The sequence below is a fragment of the Canis lupus genome, chromosome 1 (genome assembly GCF_048164855.1).
Source record: "Canis lupus baileyi chromosome 1, mCanLup2.hap1, whole genome shotgun sequence".
Taxonomy (NCBI): Eukaryota; Metazoa; Chordata; class Mammalia; order Carnivora; family Canidae; genus Canis; species Canis lupus.
The window spans coordinates 26,523,606-26,544,368 of record NC_132838.1 but is presented as its reverse complement, the minus strand read 5'-3'; the positions used below and the strand labels follow the sequence as shown (position 1 = coordinate 26,544,368).

At 41.2% G+C, this 20,763-nt stretch overlaps 1 protein-coding gene across 9 annotated transcripts in view; it reads left to right on the top strand.

Moving 5' to 3' along the window:
* Positions 1-5,260: 5,260 nt before the first annotated feature.
* VNN1 (vanin 1) overlaps positions 5,261-20,763 on the top strand; it is a 36,756-nt gene continuing 21,253 nt past the window's right edge. The window contains exons 1-6 of one of the 9 annotated variants that reach the window (XM_072823836.1): positions 5,261-5,420; positions 11,544-11,683; positions 12,100-12,154; positions 15,592-15,774; positions 15,958-16,095; positions 19,405-19,653. In XM_072823836.1, the coding sequence (XP_072679937.1) occupies positions 12,119-12,154; positions 15,592-15,774; positions 15,958-16,095; positions 19,405-19,653 (606 nt within the window). In that variant the 5' untranslated portion in view covers positions 5,261-5,420; positions 11,544-11,683; positions 12,100-12,118. Of the gene's footprint in view, positions 5,421-11,543; positions 11,684-12,099; positions 12,155-12,549; positions 15,543-15,591; positions 15,775-15,957; positions 16,139-19,404; positions 19,654-20,763 lie in introns of those variants that run through there. The other 8 variants (XM_072823864.1, XM_072823854.1, XM_072823844.1 and 5 more) reach the window with 8 other exon arrangements.

Here is a 20,763-nt window from a genome sequence, read left to right as displayed (position 1 = left end):
GAAAAGGGAGTAACTCACCAAGTTTGCACCAAGGTTCAAAGTCCGGATGAAGGAAGATGCAGATCCCCACACACCTAGGTGATCAAAATTATGATGTGGGGTCATTGAGTGCAAAGATCAACAAAAAATTCTTGAGGTGCTTTCGATGCAAAAATGTGCTTTATTAAAGCATGGGGACAGGGCCCATGGGCAGAAAGAATGCACTTGTGATTGTGAAGTGGGACGGATTATGTATTTTGGAGTTGGCTAGGGGGAAGGGAGGGTCAGGTATAGAGATAACTAGAAATCTCTAAAGGGTTTTCTGTATGTTAAAGAAGATTTACAGAATCCTGGAGGTCTGGCTATTGTCATGCTAAGGTTGCTTTTTTTTTTTAATAATAAATTTATTTTTTATTGGTGTTCAGTTTGATGCTAAGGTTGCTTTTAATCTCTGGCAAAGCATTAATACTAAGGCAGCTGTAAATTCACTGAGGAATGTCAGTCTCTGCATGTCTCAGGTATTTATAAATGGGCAAGTTATAAGAAAATTTAATTTTATCTGATTTCCCCTACCTTTCTTCTCCTTATCAGTCCCCAGGATCCAATCCAATCCAATGCAATCAAATAATAAAGACCCCCATGGAAGAAGTCATCTTTTTAAGCCAAATGGCTTGTTTTGTGACTTTATGTAATTGAGTTTTAACTTCACCAGAAGTGGTAATCCAATTATCTATTACAGCCAACAGATAATTGAGGGCTATTCTATTATCAAGAACACCTTTGGCCAGAGCGTCTAAGGATCTTTGGTGGGCAGCTATTGCTTTTGCAATGAATTCTACAACAATTTCAAGAATTAAGGAGAAGTTCCTGATCCCAGCTTCATTCATATTTATCCACGCCCAGAAGTAGGAGCCTGCCAAAAGGAGTGAATCCTGAATCATGAGAGCCTCCTGGTAGACCTTTTCTAACTTGATTATGTAAATTTATACAGGGGAGTCAACCAGTGAGATGTAGCTAGATTTCAGGTTCCAAGCCTGAAAAAAAGGTTGCTCTAAATTCCAGAGGTTACCCATCTTAGCAATGGCCTGGGAGGAAAGATGAGGGTATTTATGAGATAAAGATGAGATGGTCTTTCCAGACCAATGGCAGAGTGAAGGAAGGGAAAAGGAGAAGTGGTTTCATGTTCACTTAGAGTAGGAAGTCTTGATCTGGCCCCTTGGGTAGAAGCAGTCTACCTTAATATCAGCTACTTCTCTTCCCTGGCAGTTTGATTCAGAGGTCTCCAGTGTCTGCATGGGACCAGATTATCAGGTGGAGTCTTCTTTACCTGTGTAATGTTTATCCAAGACTTAATATCTTTAAATTAGTGTCAGTAGTCAGGAATACTTGGTAAGGTTCTTTCCAGTGGGGCTTGAGGTCTTCCTCTGATGATGCTTTCAGATACTTGATCACTAGGCCCTAAACTGTGACCAACAGGAGCCTTTGAATTGGGACCCAGGAAGGCTTCTTTAACCTGTTGATGACAGGCTTGAGCATAACGCATTAGAGACCTACTAGTAGTGATCATACTAGCATGAGACAGGGATCAACAGGAGGTTATATATCGATAGAATTCCAACTCTGCAAGGTTTTCATTAAGACTCATCTGATTCAGTGAAGTGGGTGCCTTGATCACTGGAGATTATAGAAGGTATATTTTAAGTGGGAGACACATTTTTTTAGCATGTCCCTCCCACTGTGAGAGCATAGTCTTATGGTGGAGAAAGGCTTCAACCCATTTGGAAAACATGCATACAAAAACGAGGACATATTGATAACCCATACTAAGTGATAACTGAATGAAGTCTAACTGCAAGTGTTCAAAGGGTCTGTAGGAAGGAGGTCTGAGGACATTAGAGACAAAATCAGTTTTTTAGGGTTATGGGTCTGACCAGTTAGATATTATTGGTAGACTGTTTTTGCAATTTTATAGAAATTTCTCCACTAATGTTTATTTATAACTCCAGTCATCTTAAATGCATTAGAGGAAGGAATGCAAAAATCAGAAAATGGGGTTTATCAAGGAGCTGGGAAAAAGCAAGCAGCCATCTCAGGTTTCTCATAGCCCCGACTATTTACTTAATTTATAGCTATTGTTTACTCATCTCAATTTCTCTGATTCAAGAGCAAACTGTTGCCATGTTATAAGGATGTGAGGATGGCAAAAGCCTGGCCATTAGGAGCCATTTTTTGAGGAAGCAGAATGGACCTCATCCAGGTGTGTTACAATCATTATAGATTCTGTTTCTGCTGCCTTTGCATGGCATACCTTCTATAATCTCCAGTGATGGAGGAACTAAGATTTCTAAGATTTAAAAATTCTAATAAATTTAATATATTCAAAGTTTTTTCCAAAGATTCCTTTTACACAAACCTTCTACAACTTTCTTTTTACACTCAGATTTTGTCCTGTTTTCCCTTTTTATTTTTATTTTTCAAAAGATTTTATTTATTTATATATGAAAGACACAGAGAGAAAGAGAGGCAGAGAGACAGGCAGAGGGAGAAGCAGGCTCCATGCAGGGAGCGTGATATGGGACTCGATCCTGGGATTCCAGGATAACACCCTGGGCCGAAGGCAGGCACCAAACCACTGAGCCACCCAGGGATCCCCAAGTTTTCCCTTTTTAAATAACCAGCCTTATTTTAGGACGAAATTACTTTATTTTTCCTCAACAAAAATGTGTCTTTATTCCTCATAATTTTTTCTTACCAAAAGCATGCATTTTCCTCCTAGAAATAGAAATATTATAGAAGCATAGACATAGAAAATATATTTTCCCTTATTATTTCCAGTGGCCTAATATATTAAATTTATTGGAATTTTTAAGCCTTAGAAATCTTAGTTTCTAGTGAAAATTAAATAATAGTGATCTGTCTCTTTTACTACAATTCTTTAGATTTTCAAATTCATAAATATTTCTCATGATTTTTAGAAGTTTATGTGTTTTTGGATTTTCCAGTGTAGCATGAACAGATCCAGATATCTTTTAGCTTCTCTGTAATTAGAAGCCAAAAATAAACCGATACTTGGTAATTAATGTTTTAGTATTTTGTTTTACTTGGAAGTAATCTAAATATTTAACAGATTTAACTTAATTCATCATTTGATCTAACTCGGCAAAACTTTAGGTTTTAGGTTACCAACAAGATTCGGGAAAACAATTTCAACACTTACCTAAAATTTTTCATTTTATTTAGGTCTATTTAATTTACTTGTTCTTAATAATTATGCTTAGATCACTCATAAAAACTTTGTGAGGCATCAAAGTCACTCATTCCATTCATCTTTCGATGGATAAAGAAGATGTGGTTTATGTACACAATGGAATATTACTCAGCCATTAGAAATGACGAATACCATTTGCTTCGACGTGGATGGAACTGGAGGGTATTATGCTGAGTGAAATAAGTCAATCGCAGACGGACAAACATTATAAGGGAGTAGAGGGGAAGAGAGAAGAAATGGGTAGGAAATATCAGAAAGGGAGACAGAACATGGAAGACTCCTAACTCTGGGAAACGAACTAGGGGTGGTGGAAGGGGAGGAGGGCGGAGGGGGGGGGGTGACTGGGTGGCGGGCACTGAGGGAGGCACTTGACGGGATGAGCACTGGGTGTTATTCTGTATGCTGGCAAATTGAACACCAAATAAAATAAATTTATTATTAAAAAAATGTCACTCATTCTTCCAAGCTACTTTCTTTTAAATATTCTGCAACAGAGATAACATTGACCTATCTGACTTTAAGTAAACCCCAGTAGCCTACAAATCTTAATTTTGTTGCTGATATCTCTAAAGACACGTCTATTTTAATCAAACCAACAATCTTAAACAAGCTCTCATGTGGACATGAACTTGAAAAGACATTTTGGTTAGTTTCTATCTTTTTGATAGGTTTAGAATGATCAATTCTTTTTTGCACTTGTCTTCAAACCACCTAACTAGGGCTCTTTTGGAAATTAATTTTAGCGATGCCATCCAGAGGTATTTATAACATACCCACAAACACATGTGTGCGAAGACTGTGTAGTTACCAATACTTGTGAAGATTTTTAAGATTTGGACTTGTCCGTAGAGTTGAAAGCTGTGCTAGAGTCTGGGCATGAGCCCTTTAGCAGTTTTTTATTTTATTTTATTTTATTTTATTTTATTTTATTTTATTTTATTTTATTTTGTTTATTTATTTATTTATTTATTTATTTATTTATTTATTTATTTTTTAGCACTTTATTTTAAAAATACTTCTCTTTCTCCCCCTTCAGTCCCCGGTAATTGTGAGCTGTGTTTACACTGCAGAGGCATGATAAAGTGTGTAACTTTAAGGGGAAGAAAAAAAAGTAAGTTCTTCCAAGAAGGACTTTGATTTTCTAAGGCCAATAATTTACAGGGCTTTTCAGATAAACAACGGAAGTTCATTTGGTAAAAGAATAGGTAAATATTGAATTACCGGTATACTGATTTTTGTTTTGTAAAATAAGGATAGTATTTTTAATTCCTCAAAGAATTGGACAATAACTTAAATGACATCATATGTTCATTCACCTATCCTACTACATTATCCTCAATTTGTTGTTTTCCCTCTGGGTACATATTTTTGTTGTTTTTTTAATTCCAGTATAATTAGCATACGATGTTATATTAGTTTCCGGTATGCAGTATGGTGATAGAACAATTCTATAGTTGCTTGGTGCTTATCATGATATAAGTGTGCTCTTAATCCCTTTCACCTATTTCACCTATCCTCCCACCCCCCTCCCCTCTGATAACCATCAGTTTATACTCTATATTTAAGAGTGGGGTTTTTTTGTCTCTTTTTTTCTTTGTTCATTTGTTTTGTTTCTTAAATTCCACATGAGTGAAATCACATTGTATTTGTCTTTCTCTGACTGGCTTATTTCACTTCACATTATACTCTCTAGATTTATCCATTTGCTGCAAATGTCAAGATTACATTCGTTTTTATGGGTGAGCAACATTTATTGTATATATACATATATTACTTTTTGTCAATTCATCTATTGACAGACACAGGTTACTTCCATAATTTGGCTATTGTAAATAATGCTGCATGGGTACATAGTTTTAAGTATTTCTGGCAGCGTTGTGTAACCCCTTGGATGTCTGACAGGTCGCCAAAGACAGTCCAAAGGATACTGGATTCCACAAATCTAAAGTCACTCCCATAGGTAGCTAAAAGAAACAATTTGCATATACCAGGCAGGCTGAAAGCCAAGCCTAGTTATCCAAAACAAGACAAGCAAAAAGGCAGTTGCTATACCTAGGAGAGAAAAGAAAAATCCACAATGGGCTTGAATTTGGAAATGAAGGGACAACAGTGAGATTATATTTTCCTTTCCAGACAGAGCACCACAGACAGAGGTTCAGAAGAACTGATTCTGGTAAGAATTTTCATTCTTCACTGGCTTTTGACAGTTTGTCCAGGATCCCATACACAAGCTCTGGTATCCACCAGAGTTTTCCCTTAGCTATTTAAGGGAATAATGTAGCAGTTTACCAGAAAACTCCTCACTTGCAACTCTGGGAGGGGGCCCTCTCTGGGTGCCTTTCTTTGAAGGTAGATATGGGAGTGTCTGTAAAACCATTAACTTAGCAGACTTTTGCTTACAATGATGTAGCCTTTCCAGAGTGAAGAACAATTCAGATAGACAAGTAGTAGAACGAGTACTCAAAGGGAAATTAGAGATGAATTGTAGGAGCTACATCAGTCTAATAATCTTTTGTTGTAGGCATGTTGGGGAGCAAGACTTCCCTGTCCCTTTCAAGGCCCATCTAGGCGGATTGGGAATCAAATTGATTGAGAAGTTAAGGAGAAATCAAATTTAATTTCATACATATGGGGAATTCACATGCATATGGAAATTCCAAAGGCAGGCAAAAATGAGGTACATATGTCATTCTGAAGTAAGAAGAGGAGGGTAAGGGATCTGGGACTTCAAAGGAAAGGAATGTAATTCACAGAAAAAAGTAAACAAATGTTTACTAGGCCACTGGGAGGGGGTGAGAAGGGGCCCTGGGGGACTTTGATCAAACAGGTCTTGTGAGATTCCTCTCTGTCTGCCACACCTTGTTCAAGTCTTCACAAAGTCATATATATCTATGGTGATAGCTCTCTTCCTGGAGCAGATCCTCTATCTAAATTCTCCTTAGGCAGTTTTGGGTGAGGTAAAGAGCTGTTACTCAATCTGCTGACTTGATTACTTTTTTAACTCAAACTAACCTTCCTGCCAAGTGGCCCATCCTGGGGCAGCCAACCTTTTGCCCCTACAGTTCCTTCCTCTGAAACTTCTCTGAAGTTTCACACACTGAAATTGAGTTGGTAGATTGTTTCATCTTGTTGTACCAGTCTCTTAGTCCTCACAATCGGTCAGTTTAGTTAAACTCATTTCTAGAGGCAGTGATGCAGGTGTGTTCTCAAGGGTAGGCCTATGGTTCAAGCAATCAGGTAGTAAATAAGAGACATTTTTATGGAAACAGAAGAAAAGCAATGTTAATGATTAGATCAAATTATAAACCAATTTTTGAGTTTTAAGGGTAGCCAGTAGAGAAGATTTCTATATGTCAGGCTATTGTCAGGTTTAATCTGATCGGTAGTGAAATGAAATAGACCAGGCAAAAGTTGGTCGAAACAGATTTTTAATGGGACGCGGTCTCTGGCGAGGTTCTGCGGCCGCAGGGGAGGGAGAGAGTGGGCAAGTCGTGGGCGCAGGGGAGGGCAACGGGCTTTTAAAGAGGGGAGGAGTAAGGGCTTGGGTTCTGTATGGGGTGATAGGTATTAGGCTTATTACTGGTGAAATTGGCCTGGAGGCAATAACTGCCCATGCCCTTATATGGGGTCTGGGTAAAGTACCGTTCAGGTTTCCTGCATAGGTCCAGGCTCCCCCTGATGACACGTCCTCGGGAGGTCTGCTGGTGATGGGAAAGTTCTGAGGTGGGGGCAACAAGGTGGGGGGTCCGCCAACATTTTGTTGGTGCTTCCCGATCCCCCTTGATCCCACCGGCCCAACAGCTATCTTACGGAGTGACCCACAGAGCAAGAGGCACAAAGATGGTTTACACCTGAGCTGCTGTGATTTCTCAGAAACTTATATCAAATTGTTTATATTCAGTTTGTAGAGCTTCAGGAGAAAGGGAAGTTTTTGTTTTTAAACGATTCCAAGTCAGAAAAGTGAGAGAACAATTTAACAATGCTAATTTGGATAGTTGTAGCCAGCCATTGGAGGACACTAGAAGAACTCAGGATCTATTCCAACTTTTAATATTCCAGCATTAAAAGCTAATATTTACAAAGGTGTGTTGAGGAGGAGAATTTCTTCTGCTATTCAAGTCCTTCAATTTCCTCTAGAAATTGACATGAGGCAGATGAACAGGTGAAAATCCAATTTAATTTCATAGGTACAGGGATCCACAGGGTCATGAAATTCCAAAGACTTATATGAAGCTTCTGGGAGCTAAGAAGAGGGGGAGGGGCCTGAAGATACAAAAGGGAGAGGGATCATCAGCACGAAGTTGAGATGCTTGGAAAACAACACTTGCCGTTTTATGCAGATAGATTTATTAGGTAAAGAGAAATCTCCATTAATACCTGTTTTCATAGTAGAGGGAGGCAGTTGAGGGAGGAGGGGGAGAGTTTGGATCTGCTGGGTTTTGATTGCTCTTAAGTCAAAATAATGTTCATGCCAAAGTGGTGCATTTTAGGGCAGCCTGCCCTCGGTCCCTACAAGTACCTCAGATATATATTTAATTTTGCACTAGCTTTTTGCAATGGATCTTTCAAAGACAATGTTTTGGAATTTTGAAGCTTTTTGGAGGCTTCTGCTTGCCAATTAAAACAGGTATCCCATTTCATTGACCTTGGCAACCCTTGCTTTCAAGTGCATTCCTTAGAGGACCTTATCTAACTGAAACATTCTCCATTATGGCCATGATAATTCTGTGTTTTTTAGTAAAATTTTTACCATTTCTGTAGACCGTCACAGCTCCTGGCACCGTAGTTTTGTTTTTAGATATGAAAAAGCAAGTGTGCCGGAAGGTGGTTACACTTGACTTCTGATTTTAAGGATCCCATTAGCTGAGCCTTTGTTTACTCAAAACAAGACAAGCTCAATGCAACAGCAGTAACCACAAGTTGTCACTGTGGACTGGCCAAGAGAAGGCTGTGCCCAATACCAGCAATTCCCAGTGTGGGCCAAACCAGCAAAATCCACTACGGAGACTTGCAGACTAGAACTGGGGAAAGGGGGAAACCTGCAAACCACACTGAATGGGGACCACAGGTTGGAAATGAAGAAGAAATTCCAGCATTGAATTGTGGACTGAGCCAAGGGCTAAGGATTGGCGCTCCCTTAGAATCTCCCGTTAGTGTAGACAGATATGTTAACCCTGGACTAGAAAGCCAATTAGGTCAGGAGCTGGAATGCAAAAAAAGAGCAGAGCTTAACTGAGTGACTTGCCAATGGCTTTCAGAAACAGCCATAGAGACAGTGAACTTAGGTGGTCACAGAGCACCACACTTGTGTTTCTCCCTGTTTCCAAACGCAGTCAGAATCTTGCTTCAGACACTGATGCTGCCATGAAATCGGTTAAAAACGAAATGAAACAAAAGTACCCAAGTAAACTTGAAGGTCTCATTGGCTTTATTAAATGATTCACAAATCAGGCAGCATCTCATCTAGCAAATAGAGGGGAGCTCCCCTGAGCTAAGTAAGAGACAGGTTTTCTAAGTGAACCACTGCAGGTTTGTGCCTTGGTTAGTTAGAAACTGCATCAGGTTGAAATGTCACACAAAGAAAGGTTTCCAGCAAATAAGGAGATGATGAGGGATGGCTTCCAAAGCTGTGACTCTCTGAGCTAAAGGTGAATGGATTCTCCTTACTTAGGGTTAAAATGAATATTTAGAGTAGGAGGCCTGTTCATCTTATGTAAAAGTAGGCATAAGGTAGCACATGTGCCTTAAGGAAACATGCCTATCCATACATTACCTGTTATGTAAATGAGGTTTGTGCTGCTTCTTGAGATTTTATTTTATTTTATTTTATTTTTGAGATTTTAGTATTATAATGAGCAAAGGTAGTTGGTGGCCCATTGAGTCTGGGTCTGTGTAGCTGTGAGTCAGGGATTAGGTTCTACCTGGTCTTGTTGGTCTGGGCTGGCTGGAGATCTTCCCAGGGCAGTCACTATTGCCTGAGGGGTAGTTTTGGTTTCTATTTGCCTGAGTTAAGATAAGGTGGAAAGAAGAGCTTAAGGAAGAATGTGGGACAAAGGTTGGCGAATACAAGCAGGTGAGCAATAAAGGTGATGTCCTGGGGCATAGCTGGTGACAGTTTTTAAAGGCAGAGATATGGCATTAAAAAAAAAAAAGAAAAAAGGAATTTATTAGCGAGGATGCATTGTTTAGGCAAGGTTACCTACCAGTAAATTTTCTAGAATTGACCAGGAATTTTTTTCTTTTTTTAAGATTTTATTTATTTTTTCATGAGAGACAGAGAGAGAGAGAGAGAGAGAGAGAGAGAGGCAGAGACACAAACAGGCCCCATGCAGGGAGCCCAACTCGGGACTGGATAACGGGTCTCCAGGATCCCGCCCTGGGCTGAAGGGGGCGCTAAACCACTCAGCCACCCGGGCTGCCCTTGACCAGGAATTTCTGTGTTGATTGGTAGTGAATTCTTGGGGTGTTGAAATTACAGACAGGTGAGGCATTAAGTCTTGGGGCCCTTTACTGACTTGGGGCCCTAAGTGATGTTATCATGGGCCTATAGTTTTCTTCTGAACATCATTTTAATTAAAAAGAATATAACTCAGGACCAGTCAGATGGAAGGGATGCACAGGGCAAGGGAAGGGGCCCAGAGCCCCATGCCCTCTTCAAGCGCACCACTCTCCCCAGATATCCACTTGTTCGCCAACTCAGAAGTACTCCCAACCCCTTCATCATATAGGCACACTTGATTAAGTTATTGGCCATTGGCTCTTGATTCAATTTCCAGGCCCTGTCTCCTCCCCTGAGGTCAGGGTTGGGACTGAAATTCCAAACCTGTAATTCCATGATTGGTTTCTGGCACTGACTTCCCTTGAATCAGAGAGCATCAACTGGATCAACTGGGTTAGCTGGATGATTGAGGAGATAAGGGAAGTAAAGTCTCCAAAGTCCTCTGGCAAGTGAGTGGTGTTGTGCCCAAGATTTCGAATCCGAGAAACCACCAAGGAGCCGACACCGATGCAAACACACGAGGGTTTATTTACAAGCTCGAGCTTGGGTCCAAGTGCACCCGACACAGTGGAGCAGGGACTTGGACCCCGAGACCTAGAGGCGCAGCAGCTTTATAGGGGCCAGTGGCCAATGGGATACGCAGAAAGTTGCACAGGCATGTCGGTCCCCACGCAGGTGGCCAATTGCATTACACCTTCCCCTATATATCCACTTGAGCGGGCCTATTACTCTGGTCAGAATCGGGGCGGAGTTTTGGCGGGCACAAGGCGGGGTGACATTGTTATGAGCCCATTTCCGATTAGGGTGTGCCCAGCGGCTGGACTGGGGGGGGGCAGCGCCTTAAGCAATAAGCAGGTCATGTGGGGGTCACACAGGAGGTGGCGGGTGCAGCACAAAATGGAGTTAGTCCTGCTCTGCTTGTCCAGGGGCAGGGGATTTTTGTTAAATTTCCTGGGTCCCACAAGTGGCAGTCCTAGGCAAAATTCCTTAAGTGATGCCTTGGGTCTTTTGAGTACCAGGCACTCTGCTAGGTACTAGGGTCAGAGAAGTGCAAGAGGCAGCACCCATCCTATTTAGTCTTTGTTCTTCCCTATTTCTGGTTCTTTCCCCTGGGGGTGGGGCACAAATCCCTGTGGAGTTCCTTCTGGGGCCTGCTGCCTCTGGGGTGCTATCCGTGAATGTCCCAACACGGTGGGTTTCTTTCCTACTCCGGCAGTGGGATGTCCCCTTCTCCCTCTAGAGAGGCAATCCTCTGCATCCTTGCAGAGTCCGGTGGTATTAATCAAGGCTCCTTTCCACAGAACAGTTTTGTTGGGCTCCAAGGCAGGCCACTCAGAACTGTGCCACTTTGGCATATTGATTATTTTAAATAAAAGTTCCCTAAGAAACAGCCAGTGCAAGAAAACACTGACTTCTCCTTGTCTTCAGAAGACAAGAAATAAATATCTTCTGTAAAAGGTGGCCTCTCTGCACCAGGAGGTAAAGAGATTCTTCTTGTCATGCATGGGAAATTTGTCGTGAAAAAGGCTGTATAAACAACCCTTGTTACCTTTTATTGATTTACTACCAGGCCGAAATTCTGTCCAGAATTCCTTACTAATTGAAGCTCTCCAAGTCGTTTTCTTTGTCCTGTCAATTCTTCACAGATTTATTGCCTCTTTGTCTAAGAAGTATAAAAACTGCCTGCCTTTGGTCATTTAGGTCTCCATGTCATTACTGGACCTCTGTGTGTGTGTCATAAAACTACCCCCCCCCCCCCCATTAATCTGGCTCATGTCCCTTACATTCTTCTATCAGCTGGAGATCCTTGACAGCAGAGGAAGTGGTTCCTCCCCTGCAGTTGGGCGTAGCCAGCTGGGTCAGCTTCCGCTGGATATTTGCTCTGAAGGGTCTGCAGTTTTGAGATCTCGGGAAATCTGACGTACAGCCAGCGGAAGGTAAGATTTCTTACCCTTTCAGTCTCCTGGAATCTCTGTCTGTGGGGTCTGGTGGAGGGAGAGTGATGACATTCTTTTTCTCTTTCTCTCAAATTAGCAGGAGAAAATATTTGTAGAACTAATTCCTTTAGTTTAGCGACTCTTGGTAAAAATTTGGTAGAGTACTGTTTGGTTAGTGATCCATTTCCTCCCAGATGGCTTTTGTTTTCCTTTGTGGTGTCTTTTGTGTTGTTTGTCTTAAAGGGGATTACCATAAATCAGAAGGCAGGCATAGGCCCTCTCAGCTGTTCAAGTGGGCCTCACACAGTGCTGGGTTCATGCTTCTCATCAGGCAGTGTCTGTTTAGACATACTTTGCTGTGGGTCCCTTGTAAAAACTGGATGAAGTTTTTCTTTTTGTCTTGTTCTATGTCCTAGGAACTTGGCTTTGTGACCAATGAGGATATTCTCTTTGGTTTCTGCCATCTGGAGGGTATGTTTACTGGGGTGCATTTACTGGGGTACACTAAGGTAGCCAGTTGAATAGACTGGGGATCGGAGACATCCATTTATAGGCAGCATTTTCTTTGTCCAGTTGTGCCAGCTCTCAGGGGAGTTTGTCCTAAGAGCTCCTAGACTGTAAGAGCCTTTGTCATCTCAACCTTCATTGCTTCATTGCTTGCTTTATCGAGCACTAACAAAGTGCTCGAAAAATCCCATTCCAGTAGCACCTGCCCACTGTCACAGATTGGCGGGTCTGGGACTGGAAGCTTCACCCTTTTATGGGAGACTGGAGACACCTGATACACCACATCATTCTTCCCACCTGGCCCTGAAGGTCTTTGCTTTCTTGGACTATTCTTGGGAGTAGACTTTTGGATCATGGGGTTTTCATCAAACTAGATCCCTCTCTAGGGATGCCCTCTTGTATCTTTGGTCAAAGCATAAAAAGGTTTATTGGTTTGAGTCACTATTAATTGATAATTAAATAGTAAGAACCATGGTAAGATCAATGGCCGAAAGATGAATCCTTTAAATTGGCTAAATTAAAAAAAAGTCTTTATGGTGAGCTTTTAATTGTTTTATTAGTATAAAGCTAGCTTTAAAAGGATTCCTTTGACAAGATAAAGAACAGAAATTAGACTTAAGGCAAAAATTAATGTCTATATCCATTGCAAATTTCCCTTCTTAAAATCTGACCCGATCTGTCAGTTTTAACTTCCCTTTCCTTATAAGATTTATTTTAGACAGCAGTCCAGCTTAATCTCAAGCTCAAAGTATACAGGCTATTCTAAATGCTGGAAGCCAAGAAGTAAATTTGGCAGAAGTACCTGGGACAGGGAGTAGGGCTTGCTTTGCTGTAATCAGGGTCTGCCAGCTTTAGGCATTTCTATGCAATGACCTTGGCAGATGGATCTTAGAACTATGCATCTCCCCCCCCCTCCCCGCCCGCCACCCCCCCCCCCACAGAATTCATCATGTCTCTTGAACAGCAACAGATCTTTTAAATTATAAAGCCCCTTTTCCTCCACTTTCAAAAGATCCTACCAAATTTAGAGGATTTAGAAATGTTAATGGCTGTTCGAAACCCCAATCACAGAGAACTTGGCTGCTAAGGAAAGTTTCTTTCAGCTCCTGATTATATTATGATTATTAGGCAAACCAGAAGGCCCCCTGGAGCCCAGCCCCCCTTCACAGAGGAAACAGATCACCAAAATTTCTCCTAAGCCCTCCTGCAATTAATCAGTGGAAGGATGATTCTCAGGGCCTAATAATAATAAAAAGCCCAAGGTTAAATTACATACTTAGAAAAAAACTTTTACTAAAATGCTTTATACAGAATTTATGAAGGCATAAAACTTTTGATCTCCATTTTAGTTAAACATCTCATATTAGTAAAAAAGGCAGGTCAATCCCTTGATATTCAGGCTACAATCCAAATCTTTAGGGGGAATTAAAGACAATTGTCTTTGTGTTACAAATCTCTATACAACTAGAAATGCAACTCTAAAAACAAGTCAAAACCCACCTATTTTTACTGATCTCAAAATCTTGCCTATTCCTCTCAATGCTTTATAGACATAAAAGATCAGGATGTTGGAACAAAATTGTTCTGTACCTAAAATAGTTTCCCCAAATCTTTTTGGCAACTTGAAACCTTGAAGGTTTGCTAAGTGATAAGTGATAAGGTTAAGTTCACTGAATATCTAGGTCATTTTCAAATAACATGAAATAATAAACATTAAATGCTGAACATACATTTATCTACTGGTGGTTTCCTTATTACTCTAGAGAAACTAAAAATTTGGGTCTGCTAGTAAAGATGTTCTGTTCTGTTTTAATAAAAGATTGTACTATGAAGAAACACATGTTTCTAGAAATTATGAAATATAGTCATAAATTTGCCAATCTAAAAAATGCTGGGAAAACAGACAATTCACTGTTGCTTACTACTTAGTTTTCACTAGAAATTAAAATTTCTAAGGATTAAAAGTTGTAATTAACATATTTGACTAAAGCTGCTAAAAATTATAAGGGAAACAACCCTGTGAGATAGATGTTTTTGGTAAGAAACAGTATGACGAATGGCAATACATTTTTGTTGAGGGCAAAAATAATTCTTCCTGAAGTGAATCTAGTTATTTAGAAAGGGAAAACTTAAAAACCAAGTATAAAAAATAAAAAATAAATATTACAACATGATTTATGAAAAAAAACCTCCTTTGAAAAAAATTTTATATATAGCTAAGGTTAGGATAAGTATATTTAAGAGTTAGTTTTTTTGTTTTTTTTTTTTTAAGATTTTATTTATTTATTCACGAGAGACACAGAGAGAGAGAGAGAGAGAGGCAGAGACACAGGCAGAGGGAGAAGCAGGCTCCACGCAGGGAGCCCGACATGGGACTCGACTTGAGGACTCGATCCCGGGTCTCCAGGAACACGCCCTGGGCCGAAGGCAGGTGCTAAACCGCTGAGCCACCCAGGGATCCCCCCAAGATTTATTTTTAAGTAATCTCCACACCCAACAGTGGGGCTCAAACTGGGAGGACAGGAGTCACATGCTCTACTGACTAGCCAGCCGGGTGCTCCTACCCACTGAGACTTTAACAAGCTGTTTCAACCCATCTGGAAATCGTTTTGGTTTTCTGCCATCAGCAGGCATAATTATTTTATTTATTTATTTATTTATTTATTTATTTTAAACTTTCAGACTCACACATTTTTTTTTTCTTAATAAACTCCACACCCAATGTGAGGCTCACATTCATGAGGCCGAGATCAGGAGTTGTATGATCTACTGATTGAGCCAGCCAAGAGCCTCTGCATTATTATTTTAAAAATGAAATACAGAAACACTACTTCTTAGTCCTTTAAAGTCCTACTGCACATACCATTTCTTCGTGGGGTTATTAGAAAGCTTAGTCCTGAGACATGATATGTAACAGTATCTGCTTTATAGTACCTGCTGCATTCTACTGATTTTGTAAAGATTGAATATTTAAAAGCTTATATAAAGCTTTCAAGAAAAATGTGCCAGGCAATATGCCAAGCAGGAAATAAAAAAAAAAATTTAAGGTACGTGCCCTAAAACCAACTGGGTGAGGCAGACAGGTAAACAAATCCCACAATACACTGTTAAGAGTCGCCAGAGGCTTAAGGAACCAGGGCCCAGCCTCTAAACTCAGCGCGGGGTCCGCAGAGCTGTTTCCTAACAGCGGATGGTGCTGGGGATGGTGCTGGCCGGCAGAAGAGGAAGGGTGGGCTGCTCACAGGACACAGCTGTCTGCCGAGGCAGGGAGTTCCGAGTGGCAGATCCCAGAGCTGCAAGTGTGTGGCCTGGAGGATGGGTCTTCAGACGCCTCTAAGCCGGTCCACATCAGGCAAGTTCTTGAAGCAAAGGGCCTAATTCTTCTGTTCTCCCTGACTCAGGAACTCAGCATAAATTTCAGAGTTTACCAAGTTGCAGTGCCCCGGCCTCCAGCGCAGACGCAGACGCCTGCGGCCCCAAACCTCAGTGCCCCAGGCCAACTTTTCCTTCACCCACAAGTCACTTCCCAAGTTTCTACTCTGCTCCAAGCACTCACCCAAGGAGGACACTCAGGGTTTACAAAGGTAACCTGCTCATCAAGCTTCCTCAAGTGGAACTCCATCGTTTAGGTCATTTCAGGTTATTTGGTCCTGGCCCGACAGGCCGATTCTGGCCCTCATCTGCCTTTCCTTTTTCTCTTTTCCGTGTGTGTGTGTGTGTGTGTGTGTGTGTGTGTCTGTGTGTGTGTCTTCTGTTTTCTCTTACAGTCGAAACCCGCAACAGCTCCTCCGAGGCAGCATCTTAAAACTGCGACAAGAAACCAGAGTGTTCGCCCCCGCGATCCGCGGACGCCCGGGGTGGGTGTTGGCCCGTCGGCCGAGACCCGGGGCACCAGAGGAGCCTCGGTGAGGCCGGAGGCTTCGCGGCGGTGCCAGCCGGCGGGAGGAGGTGCGGGCGCCGGCCGGGGCGGGGCGGGGGCGGGGGCGGGGGCGCGCACCCCTCCTCGGCTGACTCACAGGCTTTGAGGCCCCGCCTCCTCCGGGCCCAGCTCGGCTCCGCCCCCGAGGGCCGGGCCCGGCCGCAGGGCCCCCCCCCCTCCGCCCCGAGCCCCGGAGAGCCCCGGAGAGCGCAGCGGCGGCTGGAGGCCAAGAGTTAGTTTGAATATCAAAAGAATATTGCTGGAAAATTAGAATTTGATTTTTCTCTGTTAAAAAAGCTTTCTTAGATGATTGGTTTGCTTTTTATTAGAAATTATAAACAAAATTTTCTTATGTAATCTGCCTAGAAAAAGATTTTATGCTCTGTTTTCATCAAATCTTTGCTCATTCAAGAAGATAGTCCTTAATATTAAAAGAGCTAAGATTTTTTACAATTATGTAACCTTCTCTATTTACCTTTAAAATCTTTTATTGTCACTTTGTCTAAATAAATCCATAGTTTTATAATGATCTGTGATCCTTCTTTAATTAAATGCTTGAAGCTTTTGATATTTTTTGACAAATTTCCCAAAATCAAGTTATTATTATTATTTTAAGATTTTATGTTTAAGTAATCTCTATACCCGACGGGGCTTGAATTCATCACCTCAAGATCAAGAGTCAGTCTGACAGAGCCAGCCAAGTGCCCCCCAAAATCAAGTTCTAAAATAACATCTTTTGACTACAGTCTAACACTTCAATGATTTTGTTTCTCATCATGAAACAGAGGCATTAAACTAATTGCACTTATTACATGGGAAGTATTGTCAAGTAATACTAAACATTCCAGGTAAAGAATGCCACTTCTTGGCAGGTACAGGAACCTCAGAATGTTTTGCAGACCTCAACAAGAGAGGAACTCACCCAAATATATAAGTATTACATGCAGTCTGGTGGCAAATATTTGGCTTGGCTTCTGGCCTCAAGAGGCTGTTAAAAGTTCAATGTAGAGATTCCTTATAAAAAGTTCCAACAAGGCCGATTTAAGAGTCTAAAATGATCAATTGCTATTCTTGCTGAACTCCTATATAGAATCAGGCCAAGGTTGCTCCCCCCACCCCCGCCATATTTATTTTATAAATTAATCAGTCTTAATTTGGCTACCTTTGGTCATAAAATGAGAGTGTTTATAAAGAGAAAAATTATATTTAAGTAACATACCTTTATGGATATCAGATTCTAGATCTGATGAGACTAGATCCTGTTTTTTTCTAGTTTCCTTCAATGTCTGGTCACAACTCCTAATTAACATTTCCAATTTTTTCCTGTAATTTTGACATGGAATCACTTCATAAGTAAAAATTCCTCTTTTCTTGGAGCTCTGCAAACTAAATATACACAGCTTTATGTAAACTTGAGAGAAATCACCATAACAACTCATATATAGATCATCTTCATGCCTGTTGTCACTCGGGTCACCAGACACACTTGACCTACAAACCAAAAGAGTCTGCCGGATTGCCACTGCCTGCCCTCACCCTATTTGAAGATGCTTAGCCTGATAACTAGAAATCTTCTAAACTAGCTACTCTCAGAACTCAGAAACCAGTTTTATAATTTATCTAATCTTAACCATTGCTTTTCTTTTGTTTTCATAAAAATACCTCTTCTTTATTGCATGATTAATTGAACCACAGGCTTAACTTTGAAAATACATAAGCTGGGGCACCTGGATGGCCCTGTCCATTTGTCTTGTCAATTCGTCCCAGATTTATTGGCTCTTTACCTAAAAAGTAGTCTGAACCTTGTTGTTGTCTGAAAATGCCTGCCTTGGTTGTTTCTTTAGGTCTCAATTTCATTTTGGGGCTTCCATGCACACTCAATAAAACTTTATTTTTTTCTCCTGTTAGTATGTCTCATGTCAATTTAATCTCCATACCAGCCGGAAGATGTTGAAAGGGTAGAAGTAAATTGTTTCTTCCCCCCAGAGACAATTTCCCCATGTTTTCTCCTTTGTATGAGCAGAAAGGCCACATTTGGGTAGCTTGGCACTCAGTTGGTGGCTTAGCAAAGCTAATGTAGTGACAGTAGCGATCAGAGGACGCAGCTCAGGCACCAGAGTGGAAGTTGTTGGTCCCCATCCGGTTGCAGTTTCAGCCAATGGCATTCTACCTCAAATCTTGCAGGTGTTCATCTGAAGACCTTCTCTTGACTAGTACATGCTAAGTAGGCCACAATTACAGACTGATGAGATGGTATGACATGTGAGGACAGGAGAAGGGTTATAAAGTCAGTGATTAAGTTTCTATCTTGTCTTGAGCCTGGGCCCCTGTGCTGTAACCTTTGCTAGGGTTTCTCAACTTTTTTCTTTTCCCCTAAGTTGAAACAGGAAGGCTTGGAGGGCTACAGTTGCAGTTTTCCCTTTGCCTAGGCTAATTATGCTTTGGTAAATGGTTTCCCTTGAGGACAGCCTTTGGTTGAGGAGAACAAAATGTTTTGGGCTTATTTCAAAGTTGGGAATATTTTTCTTCCCACTGTAGGAAGTATGAGGCAGTGGGATTTTTGTCTCCATTGTTCTCCCAGAGGATCTGGTGGGGTTCCTAGAGGGAAATCTCACAAAAGTCTGAGGGCCTCTCTGACACTAGGACCTCCCTAAGATTTTAACTCTTAAGCTTGTCCACACAGAGTGTCTTGGCAATTAGTTAATGACAGTTAATATGATCATACCTATTCTGGTTCCAACCACCTGTACCCTTAGAATGTGACCTCACTTGGAAATAAGATTGTTTCAGATAGAAGTTAAAATGAGGTCATTCTGGAGGAAGATAGGCAGTAAATCCAATGACTGGTGTCCTTGTAAGAAGGGGGAATTTGGACTCAGATATGCACACAGTGAGAACACCATGTGCAGACACAGGGAGAAGACAGAGATCTATGCAGAGAGAGGGGGCTTGAAAAGATCCTTCCCTTGCAGTCCCTCAGGAGGAACGACTTCGCCGACACTTTCCTCTGAAACTTCTTGCCTCAAGAACCGTGAGATAATAAATTTCTGTTGTTTAAACTGCCCGGTTTGGGGTACTTTGGGATGACAACCCTAGCAAACTAAAACATACATTTCCTTTTTAGATCCTCATAAATCCCTGCAATAAGGGTCCTTTGTTATATAAGATTTGTTTACATCTATGTCTATCGTGCAAAACCATAAGGCTTGCTTTGAGTAGATTTGATAATTTATTTTAAGGTACTAACTCTTGGGAATCACATGATTAATTGTGTTTTCTCTCTCTACGTATCAAGACTTGCTCTCTTTATCAGCAGTCATCTGACTTCAGCATGATTACCTCTCGGTTACTGGTTTATGTGGCAGTTTTGGTTCTCTGTGTCATAAAAGTCAGCTCCCGGGATACATTTATTGCAGCTGTTTATGAACATGCAGTGAAATTGCCTAATGCCACCCTAGTACCAGTGTCCCATGAAGAGGCATTGGCAGTAATGAACCAAAATCTGGACCTGTTGGAGGCAGCAATCACTTCAGCAGCAAACCAGGTACCTTCTCTCAAGCACTCTGGATTCCACCAAGAGAAAGATGGGGTCTTAGGAGACAGGGTCCCTGTCAAGTTCAATTATACTTTTGGAAAACATGTATGTTAGGTAGCCAACAACTTTGTTGTACTCCTACCTCTTACCTCCTTCTCAAAATTGTTACAGCAAGGATACTGTTCTACTTCCCTAATTGTGAGATAAAGTTAAGAAAATAATAGCCTCATCATCATTAAGGGGCAGTAGATCTTTGAGGAACTTGCTATATGCTCAACAGCTCTGCTGCTCTCTTTCACTATACGTAGAGAGTGGAGGATAAGTGGATCAGGACCAGGTACTGTGCAGTGAGTATTAGTAGCCTTGGTATACTTTTGTGCTCTTAGCCTTGTGTGGGTTTTTGGATTAGTTTATAACACCAAAATAAAGTTAAGTTGCAAATTACTTAACAATATGTATTATGTACTTCATATTTCATTCTAATTACAAGATAAACTATATATGTTAATGTGTAGTGAGTTCTTGGGTTGAATGAAGGGTTAAGTATAAAGGTCTGGTTTGAATGGATATGATTTTTTTTAAAGATTTATTCATGAGAGACAGCGAGAGAGAGAGAGAGAAGAGAGAGAGAGGGGCAGAGACACAGGTAGAGGGAGAAGCAGGCTCCATGCAGGGACCCCGATGGGATACTCAATCCCAGATCCCAGGATCACGCCCTGAGCTGAAGGCAGATGCTCAACCACTGAGCCACCCAGGCGTCCCTGAATGGATATGATTTAAACAAGATATTTGTAGGTCAGGTATAGAGGGAGATTATGTGAAGTGTGATGAGTCATGAATACATACATGTAACTCCTATCTACCAATATACATTCTTATACAATACAAACATTTTAAATACTATGAAGAATTCTGAGGTCCTTTTTCATCCTTAGTCCAGCTATTTTCTTAAAAGCTGCAGCAGCTTTCAGGGTGACTCTCCCATCTGAAGGGGCCCCAGTGAGCTCATGGTGTACCTCTGGGCTTGGCACCCTTTGGGGAATCCGTGTCTGAGTGCTCTCCTTCTGAGAAGCCAGAATCACTTTTACAGAGTGATTTGGAGAGCAGGGAAGGTTGGAG